We start from the raw sequence: 17,732 nt of genomic DNA, 5'->3' as shown, positions 1-17,732 counted from the left end.
AAGAAACATGGCTGCTTTTCCCCACGAGCCACCGAGACATGCGTACAAGCCCTTAGCTATGGCTGCTATAAGAAATGTCTATGGATATAGAAATGTCTTCTAGCTTGTTATACTTTCTCAGGAGAGACACCACGAGCTGGGCACGGGACAGAGGAAGGCTGATGCTTACCTCCTCGTTCAAGGGTTCAGAGTCATCACGGTAGTTTGTTTTCCAGAGAACTAACTATATGTACATGATGTGATGCAGAGGCTTTGAGATTGGCTTAGAAACTCCTTAAATGTATCTTGAGAGAGGAGGAGGGGTAAGGAGACAAAAGTGCGTTCAGAAAACGGATGCAACAGAACAAGGCCCGCACAACGACCTCCGACCCAACACTTTTATCATCTGAGCATCATGAGCTGGGACTCATCCAACACCATCTGCATCTCTAAAGTTTCAGACATCCATCGCTTCCAGTAATTTTCTATTTTTTTGATCTTTAATTGTAAAAAAGCTACAATGAGCGTAAGATTGTATTTCTTCCCATATACAATCTGTCATTCTTCCCAGGATTCTATTAGCCTCTGGCTAATCACTCGATCACTTCTGTGCTGAAGCCTTCACCCTGCTTTTCAAATGGGAGTCCTGTTTCAATAGATTCCAGTCTGAAGAGCCATGTGTATTTTAAGAAATACGAACTCACTAAACATATGTTTCTGTTTTTTAAAAAAGGCCTCTCAGTATACACGGGTATAATAAAAGATGTAAAACCCTGCTTCTCCCTTAGAGAATGCTGGTGTGTTTTAAGAGCTACAAAACCACAGAGTCTACCGTGGGGAAAATCCCACTGGTTGAGCAAGGAAAACAAAGAAATCTCACTGTTAAAGCTTCTTTTTCTTAACCACAAATAAATTCTCATGTGAGCACTAACACCTTAGCATATAGCACACCGTCCTGAGGACAGAGGATGTGAGCACTGACACCTTAGCATATAGCACACCGTCCTGAGGACAGAGGATGTGAGCACTGACACCTTAGCATATAGCACACAATCCTGAGGACAGAGGATGTGAGCACTGACACCTTAGCATATAGCACACCGTCCTGAGGACAGAGGATGTGAGCACTGACACCTTAGCATATAGCACACCGTCCTGAGGACAGAGGATGTGAGCACTGACACCTTAGCATATAGCACACCGTCCTGAGGACAGAGGATGTGAGCACTGACACCTTAGCATATAGCACACCGTCCTGAGGACAGAGGATGTGAGCACTGACACCTTAGCATATAGCACACCGTCCTGAGGACAGAGGATGTGAGCACTGACACCTTAGCATATAGCACACAATCCTGAGGACAGAGGATGTGAGCACTGACACCTTAGCATATAGCACACCGTCCTGAGGACAGAGGATGTGAGCACTGACACCTTAGCATATAGCACACCGTCCTGAGGACAGAAGATGACTAGATACACTGGAAATACACCTAATCACACTTAAATACACATCAAAAGACCCAGTCAATAAAGTAAGCCGAGAAAGGGTTAGAAAAACATAATCAGCGGAAAAGCTCATATACCCACTGTTTTTAACCAGGAGGTCACTAGGTTGGAAAGCTGGTTGCCTTGTCTTTTGTCCCATGTCCTCTATTAATGGCATAAGGAAATGCTTACGACATCTTGGAGCGACAGGCCACAAGCAAAAATTTGTAAATGATTTCTGCTGGAATCTCTCCATGGTACAGACTACTAATACAACATGCTTCCTCCAAACTAATGGCTGACCAGCGCCATCCACAAGGACCACGGTTACAGGCAAACAGCTCTGGCCTCCTTAACACCAAAGCCAAGATCCGTGTCTAAGATCCACCTGGACGACAGTTATCAGCCATTACAAATCAGTTAGTTTCACCACATTAGCCGAATAGGTTATTCTTGCCCCTTTGTTTTGAATGAAACTACACTGGAAAGAAAATGAAGAATGCGGTCAACCTAGTCAAGACACAGGAATTGAAAATCACATGGAAAAGTGATGGATCCATCAGGAAAGCACTGAAACAGACGTCTGGTCAGGCAACAGCAGGTAGAAAAGTATCACTACTGCCTGAGGTCATGGGAGTCATGAGTTGGGACACAGAGGAGCAAGGCTAGAGAATGAGAACACTGCTCACACTGTGCACAGCAAGGCTCTTCCATGCTTGGCTATATTCTAAGTGATAGGAAGTTCTTTGCACACCTTTTTCATACTGACCTGCCAGGAAGCCATGATTTCACCCACAGAGATTGGGAGTCCTGTGCACACATTTGCTACGTGGGTGCTGGTGCAAACAGTTGGTCTGACCTGAGGGGCTCGTTCTATTACATGCTAGTTTGCCCTGGGCAGGTGGGGAAGCCATCAGCCAAAGCCAAGAACAATAAGAAAACTCTGTCAAAGGGCCTCTCTAGAATGAAGCCTTTATTTATTTTTATCAGCATTTAAGCAACAAACAGCTTTTGGCTGCTGAGTTCATCAGCTGGGCTCAAAGAAAATAACCATCTCTCTAATGAAGATCAAAGTTTTACACCACACTGGAGACATCCTGCTTTGTTAATGGAGTCCATTTGGGGCTGTAGCCCATTTGTTGGAGTAATTGGCTCGAAATTCATGAGCTTCATGCCAGGACTTCATAGTATCTGCTGTCATTATTTAGTTGCATGTCAGTAGAGGCAGAGCTGCAAAGAGAAAGTCTCCTATTTGTATGTATCAGAGATTGAACACATCGCTGAAACCTGAAAGAAAAGACAAAAAGCAATCCCCTTCCCCTGTATCTCTAAGCTTCAGGAACTAGCGCTCCCCAAGCAACCTGAGATATTTCTCCCTTTGTCATTAGTTAACCACATAACTTTAAGAAAGAAAAGACTTGACTGAGTTTGGGCCTAAACAATCATTTGTCTAAAAGACAATCAGTCATGTTGTCAGGCACTTAGGAGAACATGCATGAAACTGGGATGACATTCAGCTATTTTAAAAATAGCACTGGGTTCTCAGCACTCGTGGGGTTGGGGGTGGGGAGCCCAGCAACGCTCAGAGGTTAGTCAGTGGCCTAAACAAACAGAGGCACTATGGTTTGTCTTTCCATGGGAGAGACTTAGTGTTATTGCAAACCTGTCTTTAGTCATGGATAATAACTACTGTATTCAAGATGGCTCATTAACCTGGTGTTTCCACTAGATTTCTAAATGCATGGACATTTTAGCCCCACTCAAACTGTATCAATCTCTTTCTTAAGAAGAATCTTTTTTCCCCTCAAAATCTCTATAAAACAATGTAATTTCCCTAAGTTGTGCAAAACCGGAAAAAAATTCACATGGTGGAAAATGTTACTTCACTGTCCTAAAAGAGCCCTTATTTTACAGTTTGTTAAGACCCTAAACCTAAGCAGCACCAGAGAAGCAGGCCTAGTGGCTAGGCCCTAGAATTCCAGTGACTCGGGGCTGATATCAGAGGATCAGGAAGTTCAAGGCCTGCTTGTCTCTAACAGAAGGGAAAGGAGGGCTAGGGGAAAAGCCTGCTTAGCCTGCATGCAATCCTCAGCGACACACACACACACAGAGTCATCTATTTTTAAAATCTTGTTATCAAACATCAACTGAAATAACTGCTAATGTACTGCTTTTGAAATGATGTTACTACTAAATTTTGTCAAGGCAAATGCTTGTGAAAAAGGACTCCTCTCAAATTTCCTGTACTTCTAGACTTTTGCAATATTTTCTAGAATTTGGAGATAATACTGTTCAGGCTTTAAAACAAAACAAAACAAAACAACCAACCACAAAGCTGCAGTGTGCCTGACCAGCAGATGGTGGTGTAGCAGCACTTCCAAGCCCAGCTCCTGAGGGACAGGCCAGTCCTGTCCCTGTATCACTGCCCTGGGCTCCTCCTTCACACTCATAAGAAGAGGAAGAACACAATGTAAGCTGTCTAACATTTCATCATGGACTGTGGTTGTTTGCTGGATCTTGTCTGTAAGATGCAGACTCTGAGCTATCTTAGTGCATAGGCAGCTGCGGTTCTCCCACACCTCATAGCCCGAACTGAGGCATTAATCAAGGCTGCTAACGTCTGTGGATTCGGTGCCAGACTGGAAAACTTGGGCCATCCTAGCCATTTCGGGAGGTTCCCGTGAGGCTAGGTTTCTCCTGACAAGGTACAGCGGCGAGTCAGTGGTTAATCTTCTGTGAGGCCCTAGGAGCTAAGCCATGAAGACTGACATATTATAGAAGTAGAGGAAGTTGGCCCGCTGCTCAGAGCCACTCATGGAAATGTTGTGAGTTGAGCAAGATGTGTGAATTAGGAACATTAACTGGCTCTGCTTTAACCGTGGACTTCCAAGAGTGAGTAGGACTTTCCTTGGCTTAACTAGGCTGAGGGGAGGTTTGCTGTTTGATTTCCAGTGACAGTGCCGCCTACAGAATCGTCGACCACAGAAATTTAATTTCATGTGAAACTGACTATTTTTCAGATGGTGGGAAGAGTGAGTAATGAAACAGCAGGAGCTGTGAGAACAGCTGGCCTTCCCACCACACTCCTCGGTCCTCTTAGAAGGCACTTCAGTAAGTTCAAACCCAGCACTCGCATTCTCTTGCCAGCAACAACATTCAACATTAACGCTCTAGGATGGCTCCTTTCTCCCTCTGGCCCAGCAGAAACTTGCTCACAGCAAATGCTAGCTCTGCCAGAGGCAGGGGAAACGGAGGGCTACAGGTGGTCCGGCCTCATTCAGGCTCTAAATCACTGCTGAGAGATCAGATCATTTTCTGTATGGCTCTCCATGTTCTAAAGGCCAATAACTCTGAAACCTTAAGAGCCCTAAATGTCATAAGCGGCATTATCACGGGTTATTGGAAGGAAGCCCCCACCACAGTCACTTTGGTAAGTCACACTGGTGCCTGTGGTCAGCGTGAGTGCCTGTTTGTTTATGACTATGGTAAGGGAATAAACCAGGCCTTCACCAAAGACCCACAGAATAAGTAGTCAAATGTAATTTATGAATTTATGATCATTTTGCTCTTGTTTTTCCTTTTAGTGTTAGGATTAAAACAAGGAGGTGAAGATGTTTAAACATTACATAGCACAGAACAGAAGTTGGGGCCACAGGAGATATGCATGACATATATTGTGTGAAAAGTCTTTAACTATTTCTTTTTTAAGAAAAAGAGAGAGAAGCTGGTGTAATGGCTAACAACATTTGTCAACTTGACAGGATCTAGAACTGCTGGGAGACAAGTTTAACTGTGGCTGAAAGAGCCACTCCACAACTGTGGGACAGAAGGGGGAGCACCACTTATCCCTGCTCTCCACTTCCTGACTGTGGGGCAATCTGTCAGCAGCCTTAGGGTACTGGAGCGCTACCTTCCCCTCTATGATCTTGTCCCCTGGAGCTGTAAGCAGAGATAAAGCCCCTGCTCAGGTACTTGGTTGCAGTATTAGGTAAAGTAGCTAATATATTAGGTGTGGTGCACTCATGCAATCCCAGTGGTGCACATCTGCAATTCCAGTGCCCAGGCACCAAGGCAGAAAGACTAAGACTCAGAGGCTAACCTAGACTGCACAGTAACCCTGTAACACAAAAAGGGGAGGGGGAGAGACTGAAAGAGTTAAGAAGCTTTAAGACATGACACCTAACTAAAAATATAGACTCTGCCCCATTAATGCCTGAAAGAACTGACACGCCATGGCACCTTCCCCAAGAACCACATCAGAATCTACACTTCTAGATGGGAACAGATTCCAAGCTCTGCACTTCCCACCAAAATTTATAACAAAGGCAAAACTAAAGCCAAGAGAACAAGGGGGGGAGGAGAGGGAGAGGGAGAGGGAGGGGGAGGGGGAGGGGGGGAGAGGGAGAGGGAGAGGGAGAGGGAAAGGGAGAGATACTTGAAGCAGGTGCCTACTTGACCAAAGGCTGGAGGTGACAGAACACAAGGCATCTGACATGTGACCCAGTGCACTACTGACAAGAGGAAGCTTCAAATTCTATTGTAATGGAGGAATAATTTATGCACATTGGCTGAGGGCACAAAGTCTCTGGAAATCTGCTATCACTTACTTATTCCTCACAGGCTCTCAAGGTCAGCTTTCAAGTAATGTGACTAAAATAATGCATCCATCACTCTAAAATAAGCATTCCTAGCTTTCCTGAACTTAAGGGACATTTAAAATGTGGCATCTAAGTTGCCCTTTTCTAGTTCTAAAACAAGCAAGCAAACACCAGCCCTAAGAACGCAGAGACCTGATGGTTCGCGCAACCCCGAATCCAAGACCCCCACCCCCACCCCATTCAAACGGCTGCCCACACAGTTTCATCTGGATGTTTTCAGGGACAAAGAACACTTTTTAAAAGGTGGTGGGTCATCTCCACTTCAATCACACAGCTTAGTGACAGGGCTATGTGTAATAAGTCTGACAGTGTCCCAGAAGGTAGAAGTGTTTGAGGTGGCACTCGAGGATGGGAGAGGGAAGACTCCACATTCACACATGGATTTAGCCCCACTGTAACAAAAATCAAAGTCTGACAACAGGGCTCTATGTGAGCACCTGAAGGCTCCCGCCACATTTGATCTGGTAAAAAAGCCCTCACTCAACTTGGTTTCCTTCATTTTGGACTCCGAGCCTCCAAGAGCTAATAACTGTTTATTACAAAAATTACCCAGTCAATGGTATTCTGTTACACAACACAGAACGAACGAGCAAGAGTATCCTAGACAAGGAACTTAAATTAGCCTCTCTGTGGACTTGTTTGTATCAGAACCAATTTTGCTCTCCAAAAAACTGGATTAGTCTAGTTTCTTTTCTTTATCTTTTACTTTTAGCCTTGACACTAGCGAAGGACCTGGCATGTTGTTTGTGCGCACACGTATGTGTGCACATGTGTATATGCATGTGCGCGTGTTGACATGGGCTCTCTAACTTACATGTCTGAGACAGGCTCCCCACTCAAAGTGCTGCCACTGACTCAGCTGTCAGCTGGCCAGAGAGTCCCAAGAGCCTTCTCTGCTTCTCCTGCCCTGGGCTAGGTCCATCCTCACACTGGGCTGCCTGAGTGCTGGGAACCTGCACTCAGATCCTTGCTTGCCCAGCAAGCACCTTACCAACTAAGCTATCCTCCCTCCAGTCCCCTCTTATTTTCACTTTTTTTTGGGGGGGGGGGTGGTGTTCTGCTGGGGCGCACGGCTGTGTACCATGTGCATGTAGCACTTGGGAGGCCAGAAGGGGACATAAAATCCCTCTGGAACTGGAGTTGCAAACAGATCTGAGTTGCCATGTGGGGGCTGGGAATTGAACCTGGGTCCTCTAAAAGAGCAGTCAGTGCTCTTAACCACTGAGCCATCTCTCTAACTCGAAATGCTTAGATCTAGAGGACTGATCATCTAAGCGCCTCTCATTCCAGCAAAGCTGCAGACACTGTTGGGTGCTGGAAGTACATAGAGGAATGAATGGGCCATAACCGCTGGAAGAACTGACAGCACAGAAGATGAGTACATGTGGAGATGATTTTTTTAAACCTTATTTTTAATGATGGCTTTTTAAATGTTTTAACCTCCCTTGTAATCCACCACCCACCAGAGGTAGTAGAAAAGAAAGGATATGGGGGAAGTGGAGCTATTTAAAGTTTTTTGGAGCAACTCCTGTCTGTGTTGTCTGGAAATCAGCAGTTCAATTCACAGGTTAACAGGGGCAGCTCGATCCACTTACAAACATTTCATGGATACACCAGCAGTCCAATTCAGTAGACTAGGGTCAGCAATATTGGTGACATGACCTAGCAGAGACAGCCAGGCCTTAGCCTTGGCTTGAGTCAGCAGGAGGGACCCAGAGGGACACCAGGAGAAGTTCTCAGCTGTGCCTCTCTCAGCAAAGCGAAGATCAGCAAAGATTTGAGCTACAGCTAGCTGTATAGGCAAGCCAAGCTCTATCTCTGTCACTCTGTAGAGTCCTGTTTATACCCTTCAAACATCACGTGTCTTGCCTCAGCTCATGCTCCTGTCTCAGCTGACATCACTCTGCCAATCAGCCAGAGTCTTCAGAAATGGAAGCAGAAGCTGAAATGGCAAGAAACTGCAGCATACCACTAGAAGTTTTTTGATGCATTTCTCTCTATGGTGTCCCGACAAATATAACTCAACTATGCAACCTAAATGTGTGTTGTTAGCAAAGAATCCTTCATCATGTGTCCTTTCTTTAGCAGAGCAGCCTCTCTCCTGTGTCTGCTTCAGCTAAACCTTCCTTCACGAGTCTGCCTTAGCCTTTCCACCTGTGTCCACTTCAGCTAAATGTTCCTTCACGTGTTTGCCCCAGCAAAACATCATCCAACCGACTTTCCAAAGAACCCTTAAGTTTCCACTTCCGATGACCTCAGAGATAAGTCAGGTTAGAGAAACAGATGTCACTGCAGTTAAAACTACAGGAAACAGACAATGGGCATCACGCTGAGATTGGATTCAAATTCCCGAACTAAATCTTCAACATAAATTATTCAACAATAGCTCAATCCAATCTGCACAAAATCTTAATGAGGGCCTGCAGAAGAATTATAACTAAGCCGTTAAGCAATACATATTTGCTAACTAGAAATTATTCTACAAGAAATCTTGAAAGCAATTGTACTACAAAAATTCCCAAAGGCGGAGGTTAGTTTTCCTGGTTTCTGGAGTGAAGTATGAAGTCACTGTTTCATGAAAATTCAAAGCATTAAAATGTGGACATTCAGGATTCCATAACAATTCATTGATCGGATGCTCCCTCCCCACAACTAAAACACTAAAGGTACAGTTTAGTTGAACAATACTTACAGTGAAATAGCTCAGATCTTAAGTTCAATTATATAATTATATAAGACTATTAAAACTTGTGAGCACACAATCTTGTGTAAGACCCAAAGTTCACATCACTTTCCCTGTGGATTTTCCACACACTGACAGTATTTCTTTAGCATTCCACCAGTGGTAAAAAGAAGTGAAGACGCTGCTCAGCTCTATGAAATCTCTTACAACATGTATACGCGATTTCTGTACTTTGGAGTTAAATGTTTAATACATTTGGCCAACTGTCTATAATTAGCAGTAATTTTCATTTCTAACACAGTTCTCATAATTAGGATCATTTGTAGGATCAGTTTTAGTACAGACCAGAGGAAAGATAAAATTGAGAATGTCTCTTGTCCTTAGATTTATTTGAAGCCACTTGGTCATTTCTAATGTCTTAGCTTCTAGGGGACATTGTGCACACCTGACTGTTCACACAGCCCACTGGGCTCTAGTCCCTATAACAGGGCACCTGTGAGTGGGTTAACAGGGTGAATGCAGAAGAAAAATAGTCGATTCTCACTTTGGGAGCATTTCCAAACTGCACCCTCTCACCACCACAGCCACTGAAAGCTAATGAGTGCACTGTAGATGCAGGGCGACTATAATCAAGACCTGGCTAGATTGGACGTTAGCATGTTTACCACCCACACTAAAAAGGATCCAAGAAAGAGCAGGAGGCAAATAAAGAGACTTCTGAAGATGGCTATGTCTACAGAGATTTAGTGTCCAAGCTAGACCTGCAGGAAGGCCAGAAACCAGGAAAACAATGATTTCCATTACCTGTATGTATACATGACACACTTCCAATGCTTACCTCCAATATTCTGAATTATTATGGTGCCTGCCACCACCACCTAGAAGAGAACAAATATATTCAGAAGATAAAAGGAAAAACAGTAGAAAAGGAAAGATTTCTATTAAAGTCCAATATCAAATCCAACAAAGATAGATGCAGAACTCATGACCAAAGAGACAGATTGCAAAGAATTAATTTTATCAGCTGTTTGTCCTACCTCAGTGGTTCTCAGCCTTCCTAAGGCTGAGACCCTTTAATACAGTTCCTCATGTTGTGGTGGCTCCCAATCATAATGTTATTTTCATTGTTATTTCATACCATAATGTTGCTACTGTTATGAATCGTAATGCACATACCTGTGTTTTCCAATGGTCTTAGGTGGTCCCTGTGAAAGGGTTGTTTAACTCCCAAAAAGGCTGTGGTCCACAGATTGAGACCCACTGTACTACATGAAATTAATGAATATTCAAAAAGTCTCCCTTTAATATCTCCATAAACAGATTGGAGTGGGTGGTGCCAACACTATATATAGTACATAAAGGGACTGGTATGTCTTCTGACAACAGCTTGTCCTGTGGACATGCCAGTCTCAAAGATTAAACAAGCCACAGCAGAAAACGCTAGGATATAATGATCAGAGCAGGAAAATTGAAGCAAAATATTTCAAACTTAAAGACTGAAATAAACTAAGTCTAAAGCAGCAGGTGTGGTGAGGACAGTGACTCCGGCTCCTCTCCTTCCTACTCAGTCTTCCTCTTCAGTCAGGCATTTGAGAAAGGGGATCCAATGTTGCCAGATCATCTAGTATTTAGTAAAACAGGAAGTGATTTTCACAATTTCAAGAGTATAAAAGTTGAGCCAGGTAGGGGTAGCTCACCTTTAATCCCAGTGCTCAGGAGGCAGAGGCAAGTGGATCTCTGTCTGGTCTACAAAGCTAATTCCAAGAAAACTAGGGCTATACACAAAAAAACCCTGTCTTGAAAAACAAACAAACAAACAAACAAACAGAATACAAAAGTCTGTAATGGGCTAACAATACATACTGAGTTAAAGTATGTCCATGACTAAGCTGCCTGTTGTTGGCTCTTGTCTCTGGTCTTGGATGAGCTCCTGGAGAACCGAGAGGAAGTGTTTAAATATTATACTTTCTTGGGCCTCCTGACCACTCAACACCTGGGCTGTGACCACCAGCAAACATTTGGAGCTGACTAGCTACCTTGAATCATGCAGGCCTCCACAGACCGAGGACAGGTCACACGTAAGGTTCACCTCTACAGGGAATTCTTCCTGGGACAAGCTCTGCCTATCCTGGAAACTAGTGAGAACTAGAGTCCCTGCAGTCTGAAGAGGAAGGCAATGGTCTAAAACTCTGGTAAGCTATCCAGAGATGCTATTGTACTAGCTGGTTTATGTCAACTTGATACAAGCCAGAGTCACTGGGGAAACAGAAAATGCCTCTGTAACACGGTGCTACAGCAGGCCTACAGGGGATTTTCTTAATTAGTGACTGATGTGGGTGGGCCTACCCCACCTATAGTGGTGCCATCCCTGGGCTGGTGGCTCTGGGTTCTATAAGAAAGCATTCTGAGCAAGCCACGAGGAGCAAACCACTAAGTAACACCCTTCCATGGCCTCTGCATCACTCCTGTCTCCAGGTTCCTGTCCTGTTTGAGTTCCTGCCCTGACTTCCTTCAGTGATGGACTGTTTCCTGGAAGTATAAGCCAAATAAACCCTTTCCTCCCAGTTTGCTTTTGTTTCTGATGTTCTATCACAGTGACAGTAACCCTAAGAGAGTGGTCATGGCCACTCTGATTTTTCTACAAGACAGCTTGCACCTCAGCTTAAATGAGTTCCTAGAAATCCAGTTGTTTGTGGGGAAGACAGTTCTAACTTTGTGTGTATCGCTTGCAGTGCAAATGAAACCCACTGGCCACACAGGAAATACCTCTATTTTCTATGAATATACTGCAAATACAGCATCTTAGAACTAACCCCTTCTCCATTCCTTGGCTAAAATTAGGTATTTAATGTTTAGAAAGCCAGAATGACTGTCTGCCTATCTATATTTTTCTGTGCTTACTACAGTATATGGCATAGCACTACTCAATTTAAACTCATCTGAAAAGTATACACACAAATTTAAAGACAATTAAAAAAAACATTCCTTAAATTTTTCAAAAAAGATTTCTTTGATTCTCAAAATGATATTATCCAACCACACATCATAGCCAGAGGGAAGAAAATGGGAATTTCGGATCAATAATAGAATAGGGACAAAGTACAAGCAGAATCTAACAAGTTCTCACTCAGGGTACACTCTGCCCAGTGCAGCTGCCTACTTAGAATGGACACCTATGTAAACAGTGAGGTGAAGGCTCACGTTCAGGAGACAGACTCCACGGCTTACACTCTCAGGCTGCACTGACAAGATGCAGGGGTGCGGGAACTACTACTTCCAGCTAATGGCAGAGTGCCACCGGAGACACAAGGACACACACCTACAGGTCATTAAATCAACCAGGGTGTTCCCCTTCTTGTCTTTGTTGTTGCTGTTACAGCTGCAGTTGTTGTGTGCCCTGTTGTATGCATACGCATGCACCCATGTGCTTGCTAATGAAGCACACATGCTGTGCGGGTTATGCAGTATACTGCAGGTGATTACCCGGTTTCATGAGACAGTCTCTGACTGGACTTAGAGCTGGCTTTTGGTGAGAACCTGTTTCTGCACTCTCCCTTAGCACTGGGGTTACAGGAATATTTGGCTACGTCCAGGTTTTCCATGGGTGCTGGGGATCTGAACTCGGGTCCTGACCTGGGGCATTGTCTTATGCACATTTTCTTCTTCTTCGTTCTTTCCTACACATAGCGTAGAAAGTGAACCAGAGATAGGTTAAACATTCTGTTCTCTGGGAAGAAAATGTTCCTGGGGACGCCTGACTAAAGCCTTTCCCCTCGAGTAGCAGGCTGTCTATTTAGATTATGAAGATGAAAGCCCTGGTGTTACCTAAGGCTCATGTGCTCCCTCTACACCCCAGGAGTAAAGAGAACTGGACTTCCTTCCCACTGGGGAGAAGTGACTCCCTCTGAGACTTACTTCTCAGAAATCAGTTTAGCCATTTACAAGATGGAATCCATTTAGATTACAAACAGGAGAACAAGTGTGGGAGACAACTAACTCATAGGCTAACTAGCTCCAATGTGGCCACTCTGCAATGCATATGGGTGTCAAAGTATCAAGTGCATGCCTGGCTGACTTGTTTGTTAACTTAAAAATCAATGCAAACAGAAAGCACTAAGAGATTTACAATCAGAAAAATTCTTGTTTAAAACCAGAATAACTATGGGTTTAAAACTGGCTCTTGAGACAGGGAAAAGAACACAAGCATAGTAACACTATCAGCAGTGCCTAGCTATGGTGGTCTCTAGGGACAGTGTTCCCTATCAGCAATGCTTAGCTATGGTGGCCTCTAGGAACAGTGTTTCCCGACAACTTTATAGTTAGAAAACCTATTGGAAACCAGTGCCAAATACAATTTACTATCCAAGGAGAACCAGCATATGTAGCATCTATGGTCCTCAGATATAGAACCAGTATTGGGTAACAATTGGTAACAGGTCTTAAAAGCCTTACTTTTCTCACATATAAACAATGGGACAGCTAGGGAATCTTTCAGCACTGCTCAGCTTTTAAAAATACTACCTAATTACTGCTTTTGAAAATGGGCATGCTATAATTTTAATTCTATATTGTTTCCTTCCCTTTTATGGATTTACTCAGAGGATCTGACCAAAACGAATAAGGAAACTGTGCGGCCCCCATTACTACTCTGCAGTTCATCAGGTGAGCAGCAAGACTTAGAACTGAACTGGCTTAGAGGCGGGCTTCGGAAGGGCCGCAGATGTCTCCATATTTCCAGTTCCCATCGTTCCGTCTCTTCCTACTTTCGTTTCCTCTCAATCTCTTAAGGTCCTTCTTATATATATATATATATATATATATATATATATATATATATATATGTCTTTCTGAATGTGAAGCAGAAGAGAAATGCCGCTTAGGTTCTAGACACACTGAGGGGAGACTGAAATTACCTTTCCAGGTAATCCAAAAGCGAAGAGTCCCAGATCTTCGTAAGACGTCACGGCTGTCACGACAAAGTACAATTGTTATTTTACACAAACTATTTGGGAAGGTTACTTCTCTTAGGCTAGGCACAGTGCCACTCCCAGCTTCAGCCAATGGGGACTAGGGGTCACTTGGACCTCCTGGATGAAGGTAGAGGAAGGAGGAAGGCCTAGCTGCTTCCTGCAAAGCCTTTGAGAGTTTTCTTTTTGAAAAGTTAATTTCCACTCTAAATGCCACCCATGTGTCTAAGATTTAGGTGTTTTTGCAGAATTTGTCTTTGACAAATAGTGATGGGTCAGTAGCTCACAGCTCTGTAACTCCAGGTTCAGGGGATCTGGTGACCTCTTCCGGCCTCTGAGGGCACAGAGGCACATGCAGGGGAAACACTCAGACACACACGGCTTGGTTTTGTTTTTGTTTTTAAATTTCCTAAGGATTCATTTTATTATACTTCTCTAGTGTATCTCACATACTGATTCTGTTTCTTAAATGTCCATATTAATGGTTATTTTATATTCTTACTAAGTTTCTAACTATGGTAAGAAAAGCAATGTCAGCACACTAATACTGTAACCAACTAAGAGGCATCTGGTAGCTCTCATCTTGTAGGCCATCTAGGGGAGACCTGGGATTCTCTTAAATGTTCTGAAATACCAAAAGCAGGAAAAACTGTCCAGTGGTAACTGAGATCTAGCGGCTAGGGTCTAACCACCTTACAATCATGGATAGAGCAGCGGTACTAACTTTGGGGAAAACCTTTAAAGGTGCATGCACTTTAAAGCCAGAGTCTACTACAATAGGGAGATGTTAGCAAGTCCAGACTTCTCAGCCTACGTGAATTCAGTGGCCTGATTCCTTGAGAATACCTTGTTTGCATATACAGGACTCATGTACTTGGATATACACTATCCAAACAGAAATTGTCACCAGCAAGAATTTCTAGATATCGGACATGAGGTATGACAGGTGTGCCACAATTTCAGGGACATCTGCCTTTCCAAGAGCTTAGATTGAAGATAATGTGTTCACAATAGTAACAGTGCCTTCAACCTACAGTTGGGGAGTGGGGCACATATTTTCTTTTCTCATCATAAGAGTGTTAAATTACATTCTCATTTCATTGTGTTCAAGAAGTGTGGTTATTAAATACAGAGGAAAATGAGGAGGCTTGTAAGAGAGTCACGTTACACTCTGCCCAGACAGCCTTGTGTTCTACCCAGTTCACGAGGCTCTCTAGTCCAGGAAGTGCATAAGCCCATAGCACTTACAGTGAGAAGTAGGCTGGGAGACACTAGGCTTGGGAGAGCCATATATACTTTCTGTTAGTCACGGACTAGTTAAAGCCAGTTTTAGTGCATCTCTTTGGACATATGTGGGCTTTTTCCAACTGAGACTTGGGAACAACAACAAAAAATCCTTTTGTATGTTTAGAATGAAGAATATTCACATACATAAAAACAAACATTTTAAAAATCATAGGTGGATCCCATATAGTAACTCTGAACCAGGAAGAAGACAGTGGGATACTGAATAATAAAAGGGTATTTTTTACAACCTATTACCAAGGTTCAAGGGACTGGGAATCTTTTTTTGAGTGACATATCTAGTTTTTAAAATGCATTTACATTTGAATTGTTAAACATTGCACACATATACAGTTTAGTACTGAAGATATACTTTATCTGGGTAGGCCTGTATGAAGGTCATACAGTTATGAAGGTCACACAGGCCTAGGGAAGCCCACGCTCGCACTCAGGTGTGTCATGTTTCATAGCAGCCTCTTTCTCTCAAACTTGTGCTCAAAGTTTATATTAAAAATGTCATTTAATAAACTCCAACTCTGGTTCATACTGGTTTGAACAGAAATTCTTTTCTGTAGAGAGGCCAAAGACCAAACCTGAAGTGTGGTCCCTTAAACGTTAAGAAAACTGGGCTAACAGCCCCTGTTTCTGGCAGGTTGACAGGAACCCACGCACCATGGCTCCAGACTTCCATTACTGCTTAAGAAAAACATTTCTATGTTGTCCGTTTTTTTTTTTTTTTTAAATCACTTTATAAAAATTACTTGACCTAAATGCCTTACTACTTGAAAAACAAATTCCTGGTTTTCCAATGATAAACACGCCCATTCTCTGAGCCCTTCCCCCTTTAGTCACTGTCTAGTCAGACGTAATGGTGACTCATCAGCAATGCCGGTCATGGTTTCTGTCTTTCTCAGTGATGGCCACACTTACATCTTATTAGATACAGCTGTGAGCTTAAACTGCATGTTCAATTAATTCATCAACATTCCACAAATACGCAATACTACCATCTATGTAAACTTAAGCTGAATTAAATAGAATTAAACAGGATAATTGTAGTGATGCATATAGTGAGACAAACTTAGAAAGACAAAATGAGATTACAGGGAGGGCCGAGGAGATGAAGGCAGTAAAGATCCAGTTTTTATGACTGCAGCATTCTTGTGATGATCTGAGCATTTTTTTCCTTCTTCTTCTTCTTCTTTTTTTTTTTAATTAGATATTTTCTTTATTTACATTTCAAATGTTATCTCCTTCCTGGTTTCCCCTCTGAAAACCCCCTATCCTCTTCCCCTGCTCACCAACCCATCCACTCCCGCTTCCTGGCCCTGGCATTCCCCTATGCTGGGGCACAGAACCTTCACAGGACCAAGGGCCTCTCCTCCCACTGATGACCAACTAGGCCATCCTCTGCTACATATGCAGCTAGAGCCACGAGTCCCACCATGTGTTTTCTTTGGTTGGTGGTTTAGTCCCAGGGAACTCTAGGGGTACTGGTTAGTTCATATTGATGTTCCTCCTATGGGGCTACAAACCCCTTCAGATCCTTAGGTACTTTTTCCAGTTCCTTCATTGGGGACCCTGTGCTCAGTTCAATGGATGACTGTGAGCATCCACTTCTGTATTTGTCAGGCACTGGCAGAACCTCTCAAGAGACAGCTATATCAGGCTCCTGTCAGCAAATGCTTGTTGGCATCCACAATAGTGTCTGGGTTTGGTGATTGTATATGGAATGGATCCCCAGGTGGGGCAGTCTCTGGATGGTCATTCCTTCAAGTCTCGGCTCCATACTTTGTCTCTGTAACTGCTTCCATGGGTATTTTGTTCCCCTTTTTAAGAGGGATTGAAGTATCCACACTTTGGTCTTCCTTCTTGAGTTTCATGTGTTTTGCGAATTGTATCTTGGGTATTCTAGGTTTCTGGGCTAATATCCACATATCAGTGAGTGCATATCATGTGTGTTCTTTTGTGATTGTGTTACCTCACTCAGGATGATATCCTCTAGATCCATCCATTTGCCTAAGAATTTCATAAATTCATTGTTTTTAATAGCTGCATAGTACTCCATTGTGTAAATGTACCATATTTTCTGTATCCATTCCTCTGTTGAGAGATGTCTGGGTTCTTTCCAGCTTCTGGCTATTATAAATAAGGCTGCTATGAACATAGTGGGGCATGTGTCCTTATTACACGTTGGAGTATCTTCTGGGTACATGCCCAGGAGAGGTATTGCAGGATCCTCAGGTACTATGTCTGATTTTCTGAGGAACCTCAAACTGATTTTCAGAGTGGTTGTACCAGCTTGCAATCCCACCTTGCCAGCATCTGCTGTCACCTGAGTTTTTAATCTTAGCCATTCTGACTGATATGAGGTAGAATCTCAGGGTTGTTTTGATTTGCAATTCCCTGATGACTAAGAATGTTGAACATTTTCTTAGGTGCATCTCAGCCATTCGGTATTCCTCAGTTGAGAATTCTTTGTTTAGCTCTGCACCCTATTTTTTTTTTTTTTTTTTTTTTTGGTTTTTCGAGACAGGGTTTCTCTGTATAGTCCCGGCTGTCCTGGAACTCACTTTGTAGACCAGGTTGGCCTCGAACTCAGAAATCCGCCTGTCTCTCCCTCCCGAGTGCTGGGATTAAAGGCGTGCGCCACCATGCTCGGCTTGCACCCTA

The 17,732-nt window shown here is 43.3% G+C and overlaps 1 protein-coding gene across 1 annotated transcript in view; it reads right to left on the bottom strand.

Annotated features, from left to right (window-relative positions):
* Slc38a6 (solute carrier family 38 member 6) overlaps positions 1-17,732 on the bottom strand; it is a 62,131-nt gene that overhangs the window by 24,409 nt on the left and 19,990 nt on the right. Inside the window, exons 4-5 of the mRNA XM_021179271.3 lie at positions 13,722-13,774; positions 9,647-9,686 (exon numbers count right to left, since the gene is read on the bottom strand). Coding sequence (XP_021034930.1) covers positions 9,647-9,686; positions 13,722-13,774 — 93 coding nt within the window. The remainder of the gene's footprint in view (positions 1-9,646; positions 9,687-13,721; positions 13,775-17,732) is intronic.

The sequence above is a fragment of the Mus caroli genome, unplaced genomic scaffold (genome assembly GCF_978045245.1).
Source record: "Mus caroli unplaced genomic scaffold, Mus_caroli_1 scaffold_14, whole genome shotgun sequence".
In the NCBI taxonomy this organism is placed as follows: domain Eukaryota; kingdom Metazoa; phylum Chordata; class Mammalia; order Rodentia; family Muridae; genus Mus; species Mus caroli.
This window is presented reverse-complemented; position numbering and strand designations above follow the sequence as displayed.